The 20,630-nt window shown below is 45.5% G+C and overlaps 1 protein-coding gene across 1 annotated transcript; it reads left to right on the top strand.

The window, feature by feature from the left end:
* Positions 1-572: 572 nt before the first annotated feature.
* TXNDC15 (thioredoxin domain containing 15) lies at positions 573-15,881 on the top strand. The gene is made up of 5 exons (XM_052643718.1): positions 573-804; positions 6,332-6,819; positions 9,228-9,391; positions 13,502-13,632; positions 15,155-15,881. The coding sequence occupies exons 1-5, from the start codon at positions 573-575 to the stop codon at positions 15,349-15,351; spliced, it is 1,212 nt and encodes a 403-aa protein (XP_052499678.1). The 3' UTR covers positions 15,352-15,881.
* Positions 15,882-20,630: the final 4,749 nt, after the last annotated feature.

The raw sequence follows: 20,630 nt of genomic DNA on the forward strand, positions 1-20,630 counted from the left end.
TCTCCAGCGGATCTCCCTGAAGTGGGGATGGAACTGGAGTCTCCTGCATTGGCAGGTGGATTCTTTACCCCTGAGCCACCAGGGAAGCCCACGGTTACGGGAGACAAGAAATTAAAGAAAATCTTTGCTACTACACTGTTGGGGGTAAGGTTGTTATTACAAATGATGACTGTAGTGATCTAGTTTACAAATGTGGGCTCTTCCACCCATGTTGTCCATTGTCCCAGATTCTTCTGGTCCCACTAGAAAATGTACTATAGCAAAACTAGGGCAGCCTAGCATTGGTCGGTCTCTTACAGTGAGAAAAATCATTCGTTGTTTATGTGAAATTTTTAAATAGACATCCTGTGTTTTATCTGGCAACCTGGGAAGGATAGCTGGAGATCTGAACCTCCATGAACGCTCCAACAGGCTTCTGGGCCTTTCTGGCCCGAGAAGGAAGTGCTGGGCAGGGGCGCAGGGTGTGCCGCCAGCCGCCAGGCCGCACCAGGGTCAGGCAATTTGGAAAACAGCCCGGAGCCCCACGGCGCAAGCAAGAGCCCAGGAGCCAGAGCCGGCCGCCCGACTCCAAGATGGCGCCCTCGGTGGCTGCCAGCTGCCAAGACGGCGGCGCGGGACCGCGCCCGCGCTCCCGGCCTCTCCTCCCCCAGCCTTCCTCCGCCGGGGAGCGCGACTCGCGCGGCTGTGCGCCTGTTGCCCTTCGGCCTGGGTGTACGGGCCGGGGTCCGCCCCGCACCATGCGGCTCCTAGGCTGGTGGCAGGTTCTGCTGTGGGTGCTGGGGTCTCCTGCCCGCGCCGAGGAGAGTGAGTACAGGCTGGGGCCGTGAGCGGCGGCGCGGGAGGCTGTGCGTGAAATGACCGGCAAGGCGGTCTACCTGGGCGACGCTCTTTTATCTGCGCGAAGGCCCGGATCTGCGCGCCTCGCCTCTCCCTGGCGCCCTCTAGAGCGCCCCTCTCCGCGTTGTCCCGACCTCTTTCCTCCGGTGGTCCCGGCTCGCGGTCCGGGGTGGGAGGCGCTGGGGCGGGATGCCCCGGCCGTGTATTAGCGCTTACTGAGGCGTACCCGCATGTGCTGAGCACTTTATTATTAATGATAATCATAACGAGTAGCCGACCTGTACCGTGTCGCGAAGAGTCGGACACGACTTAGAGAGACTGATCAACAACCGTGCCCTTAGTAGGAGCCAGGAACTGTGCATAGTACCTTCTATCATTTTCTCCTTTTGTCTTCCCACCGAGATATGTTCTGAGTATCCCTGTTTTACTGGTGAAGATGCTGAGCTCAGAGAGGCTAACTAATCTGCCTACATTTGTGCTTCTGGTAATTGGCAGAGCCTGTATCTCTCACTGCAAAGCCCACGATTCACTTTGCACCCTGCTGGACCACTTTCTTAAGAAGGTCATTCTTGCTCAGGTGCCTGTGTGAAGGATAGACGGGAACAACACAGCAGACACCCCGGGTAACCCGCTGCTTGCCAGACCATGCTCTTAGGCCCTCCTCTGTGGAGGAAGGCAGCCACCTGGAGGCATGGCTGGGACTTACTCTCATTGTTCTTTCTGCCCACTCCTCACAGCTCTGTTAAAGTCCAGACCCTTTGACCTTGCTTGTTATTCAGAGCTTAACCAGGAATACGCGGGCTTCCCAGGTAATGCTAGTGCTAAAGAACCCGCCTGCCAATGCAGGAGACAGAAGAGATGCAGGTTTGATCCCTGGGTGGGGAAGATCCCCTGGAGGAGGGCATGGCAATCTACCCCAGTATTCTTGCCTGGAGAATCCCATGGACAGAGGAGCCTGGCGGGCTGCAGTCCATGGGGTCGCAAAGAGTAGGCCACAACTGAAGCGACTGAGCGCTCATGGATCAGAAGTGTGCAGGTCTTTCCTTTTGCAACAATGTCCTGGAAAGAGGCAAGGCAGCCGGCTTGCTGAGTTATGACAAGTAATGAAAACACTCATTAAATGCCAGGCAGTATCCTTAGCGCTTTTTTGAGCATCATTGGTTATTTTTATTCAAAAGAACTTGTTTTCTTATCACAAAAATTGTATAACCATACCGCCAGCAGCAGCAGAGTCTGTACAGTTACATCGATGGTGGAGAGTTCACTGGGTATTTCCAGTGTCCTGAAGGTCATAAAGGAGAAAAAAAGGAAAAGAAAAAGTACTCAAAACAAATCCAAAGCCCATGATGACTTTGGGGAGAGACATCGCATGACAGTTTCTGTCTTCTCTTATTCTGACTCAAAATTCTAACTCTTTGCGTCACTCAGACTTCCTTTTGATTTTCTGTAAGGGAAATCTATCTAGTTGTACATGAAGGCGATCAGGAGCACCAGATTCTATTTTGTGCCTGATTTTTTTCTCTGGAGATTCTTTCAGGATGTTGGCATTCTCCATTTGCTTTAGGGGACCTGGAATGTTGGTTAGGTTCAGAGAGCAGATCTCTACAGAGCTGGTGCATTTGAGAGTGGGGTTGGCTCCCCAGTCTGCCACCTTTTGTTCTTCTCCAGACTTTTAGCCTCTCTGGCTTCATCTCCTGCTCTCATCTTAAGAACAATCCAGTAATCACGTTGAGTTTGACTTCTGATTATACATGTAGTACACATTTATCAACCCAGGGCTACAGAAAGACTGCCATCCCCACCATCTTGGCAGAACTCCCTATCCAGGCACCCAACTGCTTCACTAGGTCATAGTCAAAATAGTGCTTGACCCACTTTTGTCAGGACCTGCCTTGCTTCCCAAACCCTGTACTCTGCTGTATCTAACCTGTCATCTCTCCCTGCTTACCTGTTTTCCCATCAGTTTTATGTCCTTGTGAAGTTGCACAGTCGTGTCCAACTCTTTGCAACCCCATGGACAGTAGGCTACCAGGCTCTGCCGTTCATGGGATTTTCCAGGCAAGAATACTGGAGTGGGCTGCCATTTCCTTCTCCAGGGGATCTTCCCAATCCAGGGATCGAACCCGGGTCTCCTGCATTGCAGACAGACACTTTACCTTATGTCCTAACAACCAAATCCTGTCCCTTAGCCCCCTACCTGCCCGTAACAACTACCTGCTCTTTCTTTTCCTTTTCAGAGCTAGATTTTCAGAAAGAACTGTGTATGTTTATACATTGATAGATTCCACATATAAGAAAGATCATACAGTATTTGTTTTTCTCTGATTTATTTTACTTAGCATAATGCCCTCAAGGAGGTCCATCCATGTTATTGCAAATGGCAAGATTTCCTTTTTTTTAATGGCTGAACAATGTGATATATATACACACATACAATATCACATTAATATATTATTGATGTGATATTAACATATTCATGTTAGTATGTATGATGTATATATCACATTTTCTTTATCCATTGGTCCATTGATTGCTTTCCTGTCTTGGCTTTTGTAAATAACACTGCAGTGAACATGGGGGTGCATGTATCTTCTTGAGTGTTTCTATTTTCTTTGGATCAATACCCAGAAGTGGAATTGCTGAATCACATGGTAGCTCTATGTTTTATTTTTTGAGGAACCTCCGTACTGTTTTCCATAGAGGCTGCACCAATTTACATTCCTATTGATAGTGCATAAGGGCTCCCCTTTGCCCACACCTTTGTCAACATTTGTCATTTCTTGTCTTTTTGATAATAGCCAGTCTAATATGTATGAGGTGATATTTCATTGTGGTTTTGACTTACATTTTGATCTCTCTTTTTTTTTTTTATACCTTGTGTTCTCTGCATCTACTTTTTAAACATGTAATGCAGTTGTTGCTGTTTTAATAGCCTTGTCTAATAATTCTGACAACCGTGCAAGTTCTGGGTCAGGTTTGATTATTCTCATTATGGATAATGAGGAGAATTTCCCTGCTTCTTTGCACGCCTGGTAATTTTCGACTGGATGCCAGATGTAAATTTTTAGTTTGTTGAGTGCTAGGTATTTTAGTATTCTTATAAATACTCTTGAGCTTTGTTCAGATATCCAGTTATTTGAACACAGTTTGATTCTTACTTTTCAGGTTTGCTAGATGAGAGCAGAGCTGTCTTTACTTTAGGGTTAATTGGACCCTGCTAATCCGCCTGCCAATGCAGGAGATGTGGGTTCGATCCCTGGGTCAGGAAGATCCCCTGAAGGAGGAAATGGCAACCACTCCGGTATGCTTGCCTGGAAAATTCCATGGATAGAGGAACCTGGTGGACTGCAGTCCATGAAGTCGAAAAGAGTTGGCCACAACTTGACAACTCAACATGCACGCACCAAAGCAAGTCCCCTTTGTGCACTCTTCCCAGGGCTCTGTGGCTTATGAGGTTTTCCAGTGTAGTGGTGGGGACAGGTCCTATTCCCAGCTCTCTGTGGATATTGGATAATTGTTATCTCTAATCCTTTTGAGTGGTTCTTTCCCTGGTTTTGGGTAGTTTACTTACATGCATATGCTGACCAGTACACTCTGGAGGCCCCTCCACAGATGACCGGAGTGCTCTTTCTGCAGCTCTCCCATCTCCAGGGTTCTGTTGTGCAGACTCTGGCTTTCTTAGTCTTTCTGGACCCTCCATCTCAACTGAGTCAAGGCAGGAACTCCCTCAGGCAGTAAGCTGCTGCTGTTGTAGGGCTCTTCTCGTCTGTTTGCTGTGTTTTCAGTGATCACTGTCCTTCCCTGTCTCAGTCTCCTGAAGCTGTTGTTGAACATATTTGGCTGTTTTGGGGGTTGTTTCGGGAGGGAGAGTAAATCTGGTTTCTGTTTTTCCACTTAGCCTGAAACGAATTCCCGGAGAGTGTTTTTGAATTGCCGAATGAGTCTGCAGACATCTGTGGAAATGTTCTTTGAGACATTATACAAGCGTGCATGCCTTAGGAAGCTCCCAGACCCCTCCCCAGCTTTGAAGCCAGTTGGTCACTCACACTGTGGTAGACACGCTCTTTTGCATGCAGGACTCCTTCCACAGCTGCTGGCTCCCCAGCCATATGGTGGACTCGTCCGGGTGCAGCTGCACTCATTCCTTACCCAGAGTCTGGCGGCTGTTGTTGAGGTCATGAGAGGTGGAGGGCAGGAGCTATTATTACAGAAGTGAGTGGAGCCCCCTGTATGGATGTGTGAGACTGCCTCGGACTCCTCCCTTACCCAAACCTTTGGCTCAAGCCCCATCTGGTGGCTCCAGAGTGAGAGGAAAGCCTCCTCTTCTGGCTGCCGTGCCAGCTCTGCTGGGCACCTCTTTAAGCACTCCTGTGGGCTGTAGCCCAAGGGCAGCAGACAGGAAAGCAGAGGCCAGTGGTGGAGGCCCCCCAGGAGGAGCTGCTGCTAGAGGCAGCGGTGTTCCTCAGGTAGTGTGGCCCGGCAGCCCTCTGAGGTATCTTGCAGGGAGGTAAGGCCCGCTCTGGAGCAGTAGCCGTAAGACTTCGCTCCTGTTGCTTACTGCTTTGTGCCATTGCGCATCACGCTGAACCTCTTGTACTGCAGGTCAGTCATCTATTAAGCTGACTTGGTAACCTTCATCCCATCCGTGTCTCAGAGCTGATGTAATGGGTGCAAAGATGCTTTGCCACAGTAGAATCTTCTGTATTCATTGCCCAGCTGTGTCTGACTCTTGGCGACCCCATGGACTGCAGCACATGAGGCCTCCCTGTCCCTCACTACCTCCTGGAGTTTGCTGAAGTTCACGTCCACTGCATCTGTGATGCTGTCCAGCCATCTCATCCTCTGACACCCTCTTCTCCTTATGCCCTCAATCTTGCCCAGCATCAGGGACTTTTCCAATGAGTCATCTGTGTGCATCAGATGACCAGAATACTGGAGCTTCAGCTTTAGCATCAGTCCTTCCAGTGAATATTCAGGGTTGATCTCTCTTTAGACTGACTGGTTTGATCTCCTTCCTGTCCAAGGGACTTTCAGGAGTCTTCTCCAGCACCACAATTCAAAGGCATCGATTCTTGGCATTCTGCCTTCTTACGGTCCAACTCTCACACCTGTACATGACCACTGGAGAATCTTCCCATAAAGCCATCATTATTTTCTGGGATAGTCTCATCAAACCAATTAAATTGTTAAAGCGTTTGTACTGTACTTTCCTAATTGGATGTCTGAAGCGGAATGTTTTTGCTTGTGATCCACATGGCAGGCTGCAGGTTTCATGGGAAGCTGTGCGTTTGTCCACTTCTGGGCATTCATTGATCTGGTACCCCCTTGTGATCGTCTTCATGACCTGGAGAATGATGGGTGGCTCTCTGATAGTTTAACGGGAATGTAACTTTTTACTCTGGAGGGGAAATTTTTCATATTTGAGGACTGTGATTCTTTGGAATTCACTTATTTTGAAGTCAAATATGACTGTGAACATGCTGGCATGTTTTAGTTGCAGAGAAAAGAAGTCACTTATGGTCAGAGGAGCAGCCTGCTTATCCATTCCAGGTGGGGGCTGTGTACATGAGTGAGGAGGTGCCTTCCCCTGACCCAGTGGGCCAGGACCTGTCTGCAGAAGAGACGGAGGCAGTGCTGGGGCTGGATGCTGACGGCAACCACATGGTGATGTTGTCGGTGATTCCTGGGGAAGCCGAGGACAAGTTGAGCCCAGAGTCCAGCAGTGGCACCTGCGGGGCCAGAGGGGAGGAGGACTCGAGGTGCAACCTCCGGGAGAGCCTCTTCTCCCTGGACAGAGCTGGAGCAAGTTTCTCGGAGAGAGAAGAGGAGTACTACACTGAGCCCGACGTGGCGGAATCCAACCCCGCCCCAACTGAGGACGCCAACGCCACCGAAAGTCTGAAATCCCCGAAGGTCAACTGTGAGGAGAGAAATGTGACAGGATTAGAAAATTTCACTCTGAAAATTTTGAATATGTCACAGGTAAGAAAAAATTATTTAGTACGTTCCTCCTTTTCTGCACATTGCTTTTATGATTTAATACTCTGTCATCTTTCACATGCAGAATCATAATCTTCATCATATTGTAAGTGGGGTAGCATTTAGTGGCTGCATGGGTGAAAATTCACTTGATATATGTAGGGAAAGGAGGAGATATAACTAGTGTTGACTATGCTTTTTAGGTGGCCTAAACCTAGTCATCCTTGGGGTAATCTCACCACCAAGACTCATGATAAAAATCCCAGTGGACAGGGAGGTGCTTGGTATCAGAATCATAGCACTTTTCTTCTCAGTGAGGTATTTGTTATGGAGACATAAAAATGAGATATCTGAATTACTAAAATTGTAATGTACCATTGCTTGGACCAGTCATGTCCCTGAGAAGTTTGTTATATTGATGGAAAGTTTTTTTTTTCACTCCAGAGAGTATGAACCTAGTGTTTACTCTGGACTGAGAGCCGACACACTTGTCCAGGCCAGCCGTGCTTTCCACCTAGTTGGATAAATGGTGATTCTAAAGAGAATACCAGGATTCTGACTAATGTTTTCTGTCAGATTGTTAAAGCCAGAGAGCAGACTGAATTCAGGCTGCTTATATAAGAAAAGAATCCTAACTGTGAGAACTGTGGTTGCTTATTTTATCATTATTTAAGAAATAATTGCTTATTTGGCTGCGCTGGGCATTGGCTGCGGCACGAGGGGCCTTCAGTCTTGGCTGTAGGGTTGTTCGTTGCAGCATGTGAACTCTTAGTTGTGGTGTGTGGGATCTAGTTCCCTGACCTGGGACCGAACCTGTGCCCCCTGCACTGGGACTTCAGGGTCTTAGCCCCTGGACCACCAGGGAAGTTCCATGTGATTGCTGATTTTAAATTAGGGTACATACAGTACGTTGAGCTCCCTTCCAAGGCAGGTGTCACACCCTGCCCTCGGTGCCTGGTGAATGCTGGGCCTCAGCTGTGTGAACTGTCGTGTGGCTGTTCCATGCGTACACAGGAGAAAGCACTTTGAGTGGTCAGAGTTGGCGTGGTGGCAGGGATGATCCACCCTCAAACTGAAGTAACCTTTGGCCAAATACATGGAGCTGACTGCTTAGTATAGACTTGGATCTGCTGAGATTATAGCTTGGGCCTGAGACCACAGTACTTTAATGATTCTGTTTGATTGTGTGAGATGCACAGTTCTAAGGTTGGGATATTAGCTTGTACCCTGTGAGTACTTAGTGTATGAATTGAAGAACTATGAAAAATATTAAAATTGCTCTATAGTAATATTAGGAAAGCTTAGAGGAAGAACCCTCCCCCACTGTTAGTGGGAATGTAAGTTGGTGCAGCCACTCTAGAAAACAGTATGGAGGTTCCTCATCAGATTAAAATTAGAGTTGCCATATGATCCAGCAACCCCACTCCTGGGCATATATTCAGACAGAACCACAACTCAAATAGACATATGCTGGGGCTTCCCTGGCGGTCCACTGGTTAAGACTGTGCTTCCACAGCAGGGGGTGGGTATTTGATCCCTGGTTGGGGAACTAAGGTCCCACTTGCCACACTGCGTGACCAAAAACAAACAAAAGGGACACGCACCTTTGTGTTTATAGCAGCACTGTTTACAATAGCCAAGATGTGGAAACAACCTAAATGTCCATTGACAGAGGAGCGGATGAAGATGTGGCGTGCGCGCATGTGCGCAGGCGCACACACATATCAATCAGTCGTAAAAAGGAGAAAAATAATGTCATTCGCAGCAACGTGGATGGGACTAGAGATTATCATACTAAGTGAAGGACAAAGACAAATACCATATGATATCACTTAAAAATGGACTCTAAAATGCAACACAAATGACCCTATATACAAAACAGAAACAGACACACAGACAGAGAACACACCTGTGGTTGCCAAGGGGAGGCAGTGGGGAGGGAGTGGATTGGGAGTGTGGGATTAACGGATATAGGATGGACAAGCCATTACATATAGGATGCATAAACGACAAGGTCCTACTGTATAACATGGGGAGTTATATTCAATATCCTATGATAAACCATAATGGAAAAGAATATGAAAAAGAATATATGTATGTATAACTGAATCACTTTGCTGTACAGCAGAAATTAACACAACATTGTAGATGAACTATCCTTTATTAATATGTATATTAAAAAAGGAAAACCTTGGAGGAAAGCTGGTGATGTGGCATTTGATGCTGCTTTTCTGCTGGTCCGTGGATCCATATGGGTCCACCCCAGAAGGTTCTCCGGGTGCTACACTGCTGTCCCCGCCCCCACCTCCTCACCCTGGCGTCAGTGGTGCTTCCTGCCCTTGAGTATCCTTCCAGCAGAAGTACCCATCCTTTACTGCTGACTGTAACACTTTCTGTTTCTTTTGCCACAGGACCTTATGGATTTTCTCAACCCAAACGGTAGTGACTGCACTCTAGTCCTGTTTTACACCCCTTGGTGCCGATTTTCTGCCAGTCTGGCCCCTCATTTTAATTCTCTGCCCCGCGCGTTTCCAGCTCTTCACTTTTTGGCACTGGATGCATCTCAGCACAGCAGGTATCTTCCCTCAGTGGGGTTTATGTCTCATCCCATTGGACGATGGTTACAGTTATTTGGGTGTCGTAATCAGTTAAGTTAGGAGCAGAGGAGGCCGTCTTGAGCCTGAGCTTTGAGATGGAATTGAGGGAAGGAGAGACAGTGTGAGCAGTGAGGATTGGCACATTCCTGAGGGAGACTTTCTGGAGGCTCTGTAAGAACAAAGACAGTTCTTCCTCTGGTGGAATTTAAAGATGGCTCTGCCTGATGGCAAGGGAGAGGGCAGAGGATATGTTAGGGTCCTGGCCAGATTGAATTAGCAAAATTAGCATCCTAAGTACGTTCTTCCTGTGTGACTTTCACCTGCAGCGTAGGTCCCCAACGCAACAGCCTAACTCTTGGCACCCCTGTTTTATGTCTGCTAAGGATTTCTTTCTTTTTTATTCTTTTTATTTGTTTTGGTTGCACTGAGTCTTTGTTGCTATGCATGGGCTTTCTCTAGCTGTGGTGAGCCTTCTCTAGTTGTGGTGAGCCTGGACTACTTTTCGTTGCCATGTGTGGGCTTCTCATTGCAGTGGTTTCCCTTATTTCAGAGCATTGCCTCAAGGCGCCTGGGCTTTAGTAGTTGCGGTACTTGGCTTAGTAGTTGTGGCGCATGGGCTTTATTGCTTCAGTTCAGTTCAGTTCAATCGCTCAGTCATGTCCGACTCTTTGCGACCCCATGAATCGCAGCAGGCCAGGTCTCCCTGTTCATCACCATCTCCCGGAGTTCACTCAGACTCACGTCCATCGAGTCCGTGATGCCATCCAGCCATCTCATCCTCGGTCGTCCCCTTCTCCTCCTGCCCCCAATCCCTCCCAGCACCAGAGTCTTTTCCAATGAGTCAACTCTTCACATGAGGTGGCCCAAGTACTGGAGTTTCAGCTTTAGCATCATTCCTTCCAAAGAAATCCCAGGGCCGATCTCCTTCAGAATGGACTGGTTGGATCTCCTTGCAGTCCAAGGGACTCTCAAGAGTCTTCTCCAACACCACACTTCAAAAGCATCAATTCTTCGGCGCTCAGCCTTCCTCACAGTCCAACTCTTACATCCATACATGACCACTGCAAAAACCATAGCCTCGACTAGACGGACCTTAGTCGGCAAAGTAATGTCTCTGCTTTTGAATATACTATCTAGGTTGGTCATAACTTTTCTTCCAAGGAGTAAGCGTCTTTTAATTTCATGGCTGCAATCACCATCTGCAGTGATATTGGAGCCCAAAAAAATAAAGTCTGACACTGTTTCCCCATCTATATCCCATGAAGTAATGGGACCGGATGCCATGCTCTTCGTTTTCTGAACGTTGAGCTTTAAGCCAACTTTTTCACTCTCCTCTTTCACTCTCATCAAGAGGCTTTTGAGTTCCTCTTCACTTTCTGCCATAAGGGTGGTGTCATCTGCATATCTGAGGTTATTGATATTTCTCCCGGCAATCTTGATTCCAGCTTGTGTTTCTTCCAGTCCAGCGTTTCTCATGATGTACTCTGCATGTAAGTTAAATAAGCAAGGTGACAATATACAGCCTTGACGTACTCCTTTTCCTATTTGGAACCAGTCTGTTGTCCCATGTCCAGTTCTAACTGTTGCTTCCTGACCTGCATACAGATTTCTCAAGAGGCAGGTCAGGTGGTCTGGTATTCCCATCTCTTTCAGAATTTTCCACAGTTTATTGTGATCCACACAGTCAAAGGCTTTGGCATAGTCAATAAAGCAGAAATAGATGTTTTTCTGGAACTCTCTTGCTTTTTCCACGATCCAGCGGATGTTGGCAATTTGACTGGCTGTGATATCCTCCTGGACCAGGGATTGAACCTGTGTCCCTGCATTGGCAGACAGATTCTAATCCTCTGTACCACCAGAGAAGTCCTTTTTTAAAAAAAAATTCTTTTCTTTCCTTCTTGCCCTCATTCTTCTTGCTTATATGTATTCTTAAATGCATGTTCTTGGTAGACATTCAATAAATTTGATGAATTATTTTAGGACTTTGATATACATTTACCTTTGTTTTGTAGTCTTTCACAGTGTTCAGTGGGGTTTTGTTTTTTCTGAATGTTCAGTAAGATAAGTTACAAATAACTTAGTGCAGATGTTAAATATTTTCCCTGTGACTCTGTCTGAGGTAATAAACCATGTCCTCCTCTCCTGCTGTAAGTCAGTTGCTACTTCTTAGGTCACATAGCGGTTGTGTATGAATAAATTTGTGAAGTTTGGAACATAGTCAAGTTGGTGATGAAAATGAGGCCCTGATTTCCAGTGTGTATAATATTTACCTGAAATTGTTTATGAAGAAAGAAACTGCCCCACAAATTAGTATTTCCCACAAAGGCTTCAGGGAAAGATCTCAGTGGCCTGGCCCAAGGTTACAGACTGATTGAACATTTGAAGTCACTGTCCAGCTTTGACCGGGCCCTGCACTGGCCCCCTAATCAGCAGGGCTAGCTCCCAGCACATGCTCAGCACTCTTTGCTTATGGATCTGACACCAGCCTCCACGCTATTCTCAATTCCCTGCAGGCTTTTATCATCCCTTTTGTTGCTTTTTCATCAGAAGGCAATGGCATCCCACTCCAGTACTCTCGCCTGGAAAATCCCATGGATGGAGGAGCCTGGTGGGCTGCAGTCCATGGGGTCGCTAAGAGTCAGACACTACTGAGCGACTTCACTTTCTCTTTTCACCTTCATGCATTGGAGAAGGAAATCGCAGCCCACTCCAGTGTTCTTGCCTGGAGAATCCCAGGGACAGGGGAGCCTGGTGGGCTGCCGTCTATGGGGTCGCACAGAGTCGGACACGACTGAAGCGACTTAGCAGCAGCAGCATCTCTGTGCATCCTTCTCAGTGCCTGGTATGGAGCCTCAGTTATGGAGAATAGGGGATACTCTGTCTTATTGTATTGTGGGACATGTATTTGCCGCATACGTTAATGTTAGGTAAAAGACGACCAGGTACACCAAAAGAATATCTAGCAGGCTTTAATAGCGAAGCGCTCCCTGGTGGGGTTCCCGGACCCGAACGGGGCAGGTCGAGGCAGTCCGCGCGCGGGCCGTGTTGGAAGTTTGTTTATATATGCACCCTGCGAGGGATGCCAGGGTTTAGTGGATGGGGGTTTGGAAAGGTTGCCGGTTCGTCGCGGGCTGATAGGTCTTTCTATGCGGCTGGGGCGGGGTGGCTTTAGCGGTGAAGTGTGCTGTCATTGGTCCCCGGGATCTCTCCGTTAGGGACTTCCGCGGCGGGGCAGAGGAGCGGCGGCTCGTCATGGCAACCGGCGAAGTGTGCTGTCATTGGTCCCCGGGATCTGGGAGGATCCTTCCGTTAGGGACCTTCTCGCCAGCCGGAGGGAGAGGAGGGGCGGCCCATCATGACCCGCGGGGTCCGACCTTACAGTTAATATTTATGTTACAGCATGTTTGCAAAAGAAAAAATTCCTGATTATCCAGTATTACCATTTTATTAGTGGGGGTAACTGAGGCTTAGAAATGTTAAATAATTTGCCCAAAGGTCACACAGCTGATTCAGTGGCGGAACTGAGGCTTGATCCCAGAGCATTTTGACTTACACCACTGCTCGCTATTCTGTAAAAGTTGAAACAGTACCGCTCAGGCCATGTTACTTCTGAACTGTCCCGCCTTAATTGTGAGCTTCCTGGTGTGTTTGTTAGATTGTAGATTCCTTTGCACCGACTCACCAACCTAACTGCTTATCCATAAGTTGAATCTTTTATGAGGGATGGAAATGAGCATTCTGGAGAATTTGAAGTTTCTTCTGTCAAGTAAATTGACACAGTGTAATTTGTCCATGCTTTAGAATTTCCTGGTCTGATCTGTTTTGGCTGTTAGAAACAAAAGTAGTGGAATAATTGTGTCAGGGGCAGCTCCACGTTGTAATAGAAAGCAAGTCAGAGAGCAGAACGGGAATGCCCCCAACCATGACCCACGAGGAAGGCAGTCAGAGACAACCACAGCCTATTTATTTCAGTGTCAGAAGCCTCTACAGGTCACGGGAAACTGATCCTTTCTGATGTATTTCCATCCATTCTGAAATCATAATTGTGTGAGGAAGCCCACTGTTAATTCAGGTTTTCTCTCTTGTAGCCTTTCTACAAGGTTTGGCACCGTGGCTGTTCCGAACATTTTGTTATTTCAAGGGGCTAAACCGATGGCTAGATTTAATCATACAGACCGAACATTGGAAACGCTGAAAATCTTCATTTTTAATCAGACAGGTATGTAGAAATAATATGCTGTAGAAGACAACATTTTATTGCTGGAGGAATATGTCTTCTGTGACTTTTGATCAGCTATTACCCTTAAGTGAAGGATTCAAGATTGGCTTTGGAATGTAAAACTTCTTTTCTGATGAAATGTCGTGGTCCTGTTAAATGTGTGTCAATCAGTGGCAAGCTTAACATGATTAGGTAATATTAATATGATTATAGATAGCTTTGAAAAATGTAACAGCTTCATTGAGATAACATTCACATGCCATACACCTATAGATACCTTTTTATATACATTATTCATTTAAGTGTAATATTTACACAGAAATATGCATCAGTCACTAGTGCTTGTGACTAGTGATGAATTTTCACAAAGCGAACGCCTTGAGTAACCAGTACTCAGATTCAGAAAGAGAACCTTACCAGCCCCCTTTCTGCACTCTCACTCCTGTTCTCCCCAAGGATAAGCACCATCTTCCCTCCTACTATCATAGTATAGCATTCCTTGTTTTTGAGCTTTGTATTAATGCAGACATACAGTATGGATTCGTACGTGTCTGACTGGTTTTACTCACCATTATGTCTGTGGGATTCATCTGCATTATTGTGTATGGTTGTGCTTTTTTCATTTTTGTTGTTGTGCGGAGTTCTATTTATTAATTCATGTGTAGATGCTATTTTAATTCCTTAATATTTGCTGAAACACAGGCCCTTATTTTTATCCTGTACAAGTCTGAGTACTGAATACTGATAAAATTTCCTTCATTGGATAAGTTCATTCCTCAAAAGCTTTAAGGCCTCAGTTATGAGCACCCACTTTTTCCTGAAATATATTCATTGGAAGTAAATAAAAATTATAACATACCTTCCATGTATTCTTAGCTGTATGTAGTTACTTAGATCTAACACAGAAGAACAGAGAGCTGAATTACCTTATGGGAGTCACTACCTACCAGGTATTGAGTTATTCCAAGTCTTGTAAAGGATCCCTGCTTGTCGTTTAGATTGATATGGAGAAGGGGAGCCAATTTGTTCAGGGCTCTCACGAAACTTAGAACACAAGTGGAATCTATGTAATCACTTTGGTAATCACTGCTCCCAGTGTTGGTTAGTTGCTCTAACAATTCTTTCAGTAAATTATTTTAAAACACTTTGAATTTAGCATTACTCACCCTGTGACAGCATTCTGTAGACTGCTGAGAATAGCTTTACTAAGCTGTTGAACTTTGGTCTTGAAAGAGAACAAAAGACACCTCCGACAGTGCACTGACACAGACCCTTCTGGTGAGTTCACTGAAAGTCTAGAGTTTTAGCTTTGAACCGCTGAATGGATTCCTGCTCCTTTGATGTGGTGGAGAGAAGGGCAAGTTACAAATTACACTGACAGGCAAGTGAAGCCCATCCCAGGTATACTAGCTGTGCCGTCTAAGACTACATATCATTTTGCATGCCATGCAGAATACTTAAGAAAAATCTGTAGTGGGAATGTTTTCTATCTCATATGAAACAAAACTGATTTCTCTTTCAGGTATAGAAGCCAAGAAAAATGTGGTGGTAACTCAAGCTGACCAAATAGGCCCTCTTCCCAGCACTTTGATAAAAAGTGTGGACTGGTTGCTTGTATTTTCCTTATTCTTTTTAATCAGTTTTATTATGTACGCTACCATTCGAACTGAGAGTATTCGGTGGCTGATTCCGGGACAAGAGCAGGAACATGCGGAGTAGTGATAGACTCAAAGGAGAGTTGGGAAGAATTTCAGTCCTTCAGTTCAAAGACTAATGCTGCAATTTTGTGTATTTTCTCCAGTGAAGTGTTGGCTTACAACTTTAGTCAGATTGAAGGAATCATGTGTTTGCTAAACTGTTGAATGTGTAAAAAAAACTATAAACTGATGTTTTAACTAGTCCTATAATAAGCAAATGCAAACATATTCAGTAGAATTCACCATTCTTGTTTTTACTGCTTGAACATTTTAAGGGACTAATCCAGTTTGATGTGAAGATGTGTTCTGGTGGAGTAATGAACAGAGTGACAGTATGCTTGCTTAGGCAGAAAAAAAGACTTTCAGATTGTAGATATAGAAAACTGTTGATTTCTTGTATACGTCTAAGAAAGGTGATTTTCTGTTCATTTGTCTTTTCTCTCCCAGAATCAGTAAGCAGGAAAATGTTCTTCTATGGGAAGAATAACTAGGATCAGTAGGTGTGACCTTATAAGTAGCAGCTGATGGGAAAATAAAGAGTTGGATACTGTGGTGTTTGTGACCTCTGATTTCACTGAAAGGATCTGAAAAGTGGTTTAAGAAGTTGTTTCTGGGTAAGGCAGATGTTAATAGCATGCATTAACTGACTTAAAATGTTCTTGGCCTTCTGCTAGGTTTAATGAAAGCTGAAAGAAATACAAAGTACTGTTGTTGCCCACAGTTGATTATGGTCTAGTTTAGGACACATGTAGAAAAGAGACAACATGTAATTTACATGAACTTTTCGAAAGGCTGTTTCTAAAAGATCCCTTAAATTCAGACATGACAGCTGACTACATAATAATAAACTACTATTATACTAATCATTTCCAGAGTTTAGATAGAACCTTAGATGAGCCTCCTTCCCATAGTGTAACATTCGATAGGGGTTTACAATGTATGTGTCACGCTGTGGACAGCTGTGGCTGGGGTAGTCCCTGGCAGGAGGGGACCGTAGCTCAGAAAAGTACCATTATTATTTCCATTTCACACAGGAGCCTAAACTGCCATATTGAGGTTGAATAACTTAACTAGGTTATATACATAGTATGCTGATGAATCTAGGATTTGAACCTTCATATGTGTATCTGTATTTACAATATTTAAGGAAAAAAAGCCCTCTAATTATTCCATCTCTTATAATAATGTATAATAATGTTTGAATATTACTATGTATGCCATGTATTGCTTTAAGTGCTTGACATACACCATTTCCTTTATCCTGTACAGTGGCCCTCTGAGGTTGACTCCACTGGAAAATGAGTAAGTGAGGCCCTAAATAACTTGCTGTTCGTTATATACTTCCAGTGGTGGAACCCAGCTTCGAACTTAAGCATTCTCCAGAGCCTCTATGTGGGCTGGAGCCCTGTCCTGCGTTGATTCTGTGGCCCAGGCAACCATCATATGCATAACACTCCAGTCTTTCTCTTACGTTTCCCATACTTGTAGCCATGATATTGCTTCTTTTTCTCCCTTCTTTTGCTTAACAAAGATAAATATTTCACTGTTGGTAATAGTGTCCCTAACCATGGCTATAATATAGGCCTTTGAATAGATTCAGCATTACTTGCCTAACCTGTCCTCTTGATGGATTTATGGTTGTGTATATAATCTTCATTCCTGGAATGCGAAGTCAAGTGGGGCTTAGAAAGCATCACTACGAACAAAGCTAGTGGAGGTGATGGAATTCTAGTTGAGCTATTTCAGATCCTGAAAGGTGATGCTCTGAAAGTGCTGCACTCAATATACCAGCAAATTTGGAAAACTCAGCAGTGGCCACAGGACTGGAAAAGGTCAGTTTTCATTCCAATCCCAAAGAAAGGCAATGCCAAAGAATGCTCAAACTACTGCACAATTGCACTCATCTCACGCGCTAGTAAAGTAATGCTCAAAATTCTCCAAGCCAGGCTTCAGCAATACATGAACCATGAACTTCCTGATGTTCAAGCTGGTTTTAGGAAAGGCAGAAGAACCAGAGATCAAATTGCCAACATCCGCTGGATCATCGAAAAAGCAAGAAAGAGAGTTCCAGAAAAACATCTATTTTTGCTTTATTGACTATGCCAAAGCCTTTGACTGTGTGGATCACAATAAACTGTGGAAAATTCTTCAAGAGATGGGAGTACCAGACCACCTAACCTGCCTCTTGAGAAACCTACATGCAGGTCAGGAAGCAACAGTTAGAACTGGACATGGGACAACAGACTGGTTCCAAATAGGAAAAGGAGTACGTCAAGGCTGTATATTGTCACCCTGCTTATTTAACTTATATGCAGAGTACATCATGAGAAACGCTGGGCTGGAAGAAGCACAAGCTGGAATCAAGATTGCCGGGAGAAATATCAATAACCTCAGATATGCAGATGACACCACCCTTATGGCAGAAAGTGAAGAGGAAATAAAAGCCTCTTGATGAAAGTGAAAGAGGAGAGCGAAAAAGTTGGCTTAAAGCTCAACATTCAGAAAATGAAGATCATGGCATGCGGTCCCATTACTTCATGGGAAATAGATGGGAAACAGTGGAAACAGTGTCAGACTTTATTTTTTTGGGCTCCAAAATCACTGCAGATGGTGATTGCAGCCATGAAATTAAAAGATGCTTACTCCTTGGAAGGAAAGTTATGACTAACCTAGATAGCATATTAAAAAGCAGAGATATTACATTGCCAACAAAGGTCCGTCTAGTCAAGGCTATGGTTTTTGCAGTGGTCATGTATGGATGTGAGAGTTGGACTGTGAAGAAAGCTGAGTGCCGAAGAATTGATGCTTTTGAAGTGTGGTGTTGGAGAAGACTCTTGAGAGTCCCTTGGACTGCAAGGAGATCCAACCAGTCCATCTTAAAGGAGACCAGTCCTGGGTGTTCATTGGAAGGACTGATGCTGAGGCTGTAACTCCAATACTTTGGCCACCTCATGTGAAGAGTTGACTCATTGGAAAGGACTCTAATGCTGGGAGGGATTGAGGGCAGGAGGAGAAGGGGACGACCGAGGATGAGATGGCTGAATGGCATCGCTGACTCGATGGACATGAGTTTGAGTAAACTCCGGGAGTTGGTGACGGACAGGGAGGCCTGGTGTGCTGCGACTCATGGGGTCGGAAAGAGTCGGAGACGACTGAGCGACTGAACTGAACTGAACTGATATAATCTTCTCTTGGTTGCGGATTCCCAGAGTGGGAGTTATCCTATCAAAGAGACAGGAGTTTTCCTATGGTTTCATATATAGTGGGGCCCAGTACTAGTCTGGAGGGTGAGGAAAGGCTCCCAGGATGACCAGCAGATCCATGGCTTTGCCTCTGACACTTAGCTGAGGCAGGCTACAGAGGTTCCCCTGGAGGGAAACATGGAACAGAGGTGGTTCCTGGAAGGACAAGTGTAGAGGGTCAGCTGGGAAGCACTGGTGTTGAGGGAAAGAGAACTAGAGGGGAAGGAAGTGGTCCAAGACCAGTCAAACTTGTCTGTTGAGAGCACTGTATACCAGGAACCCGTGCCAGGAGGGGACTGCAGCTCCATGGAGGAGAGCAAGAATCATCACAATGTCAGCCACCAGGGATGGGAGCCCACCTCTTTTGTCCCTGGCTTCTTGATATCAGAGTTACCTAGGAAAACAACGTGGGCAAGCACTGGATAGAACAGCGTTTTTATTCTCATGAGGAAAGACAGCAGGGTCAGTCCCAGCAGTGTGCATAGGCCCCTCATGGCTCAAGGGTGTCCCTCACCCCCAGCCTATGGCCAAAGAGCACCCATCCAGTGCCACCCTCTGCCCCATCGAATGTGACATTCTGAAATGGTGTGTGCCCCAGGGTCACTGACACCCATACTTCAGCAGAATAAAGGAGCACACATTCAGTCTGAAACAAGGAAGGGTACTCTCACAGGCCGATCAGCCTGGCACATGCTGTGTGGGCTCTTTTCTGGTAAGGAAGCGTTCCAGGCCCAAGGCCTAGTCCATGTGGCCAAGCAGGACATGAAAGACTGTGAGCAGGAGGCTGTTTTTCTCAACAGTGTCCATTACAGAGCACGTGCCCAGTAAATCTTTGCTAAGGGACTTAGATCCTAGTAAGAGAGCTCTATGTTAGGGCAGGGCATTCACAGCCCGTCAGTGGACATCACTCTCCCTGGACCATAACCAGCTAACTGCTGCTAGTGCGTTCATGACAAGAGCTGACGTGTCACAGTCTCGTCCAGCGGTATTAGGGAAGGAAAATGATGAGTGGTCTCCAACTTGTTACTTCACAACTACCAGTTAATTTCTGTTCTCACTTCAATGAGCAAGACAGTAGAACATTTTTCATGATCCCAAATGCCCAAAGTAAATTTTGGAAATACAATCTACCGTCCCAGCTCTTGTATATATCCATGTTATGGCATCAGGCAAAGGAAACCAGGATGTCTCAGATAAATGCCTTGAGACCACTGATGTTTGATGAAGGTCTACAGCAAGATTCCTCTGCTGAGTTTTCATCAGGTGGGCAAGAGTGAAGATGGGCTGGGCCATAAGTCTGAATTTTAGACTATTTTAGGTGAAAAGGCTTTATTTTTTTCCAAGTCCACATGGGAAATAAAACCAAATGCTAGCAGCTGCTAAGCTGAACTTAAATGGACTCTCATAGTTTCAGAAGTATATTCCTGAGTGTATTGTTATGTTCTCTGCAAAACATTATTAATTTGCTTGAACTATTTAGTAAAAAAAAAAAGAATATACTAAAACCCACTAAATTGTACCCTTTAAAGGGATGAATTTTATGGTATGTGAATTATATCTCAAAAAAAAAAAGTAAAATACTAATACAAATATATATAAGAAAGACTACCCCTTTTGTCCAAATATATATATATATATGTATATATATAATTTATCTAAATCTGTCCACGTTATATCCGGGATGCCTACTATATATTGAGTGTACTACCTTTTAGAAAGCACTGTGAGCTAGGTTTTCCAAATTATTTATCTAGACAGAGAGATGAGTTAGTCTGCCCAGGACACTGGCAGCTAAGTAATAACAAAGCAGAGCTTAGACTCAACCGGTGGCTCCCCTACTTAGAAGGCCCTGTTTGCATCGCTGTAGTTCACTGTCCCACAACCGCTAGTAGAGCGCAGTGGTCTCCAGTCACCCCCGACCCCCCTGCAGCTCATTTCTTCCTGTCGCCGTCCGCGACATCCTCCAGCCCACAGGGGCTGTTTGCCCCAACGAGGTCAGACAGTGGGCGAGGCAGCGACAACCCGAGGGTCGGACACCGAAAAGCGAACTGCAGGTCCA

This window comes from Budorcas taxicolor, chromosome 7, assembly GCF_023091745.1.
Source record: "Budorcas taxicolor isolate Tak-1 chromosome 7, Takin1.1, whole genome shotgun sequence".
NCBI classification, from domain to species: Eukaryota; Metazoa; Chordata; class Mammalia; order Artiodactyla; family Bovidae; genus Budorcas; species Budorcas taxicolor.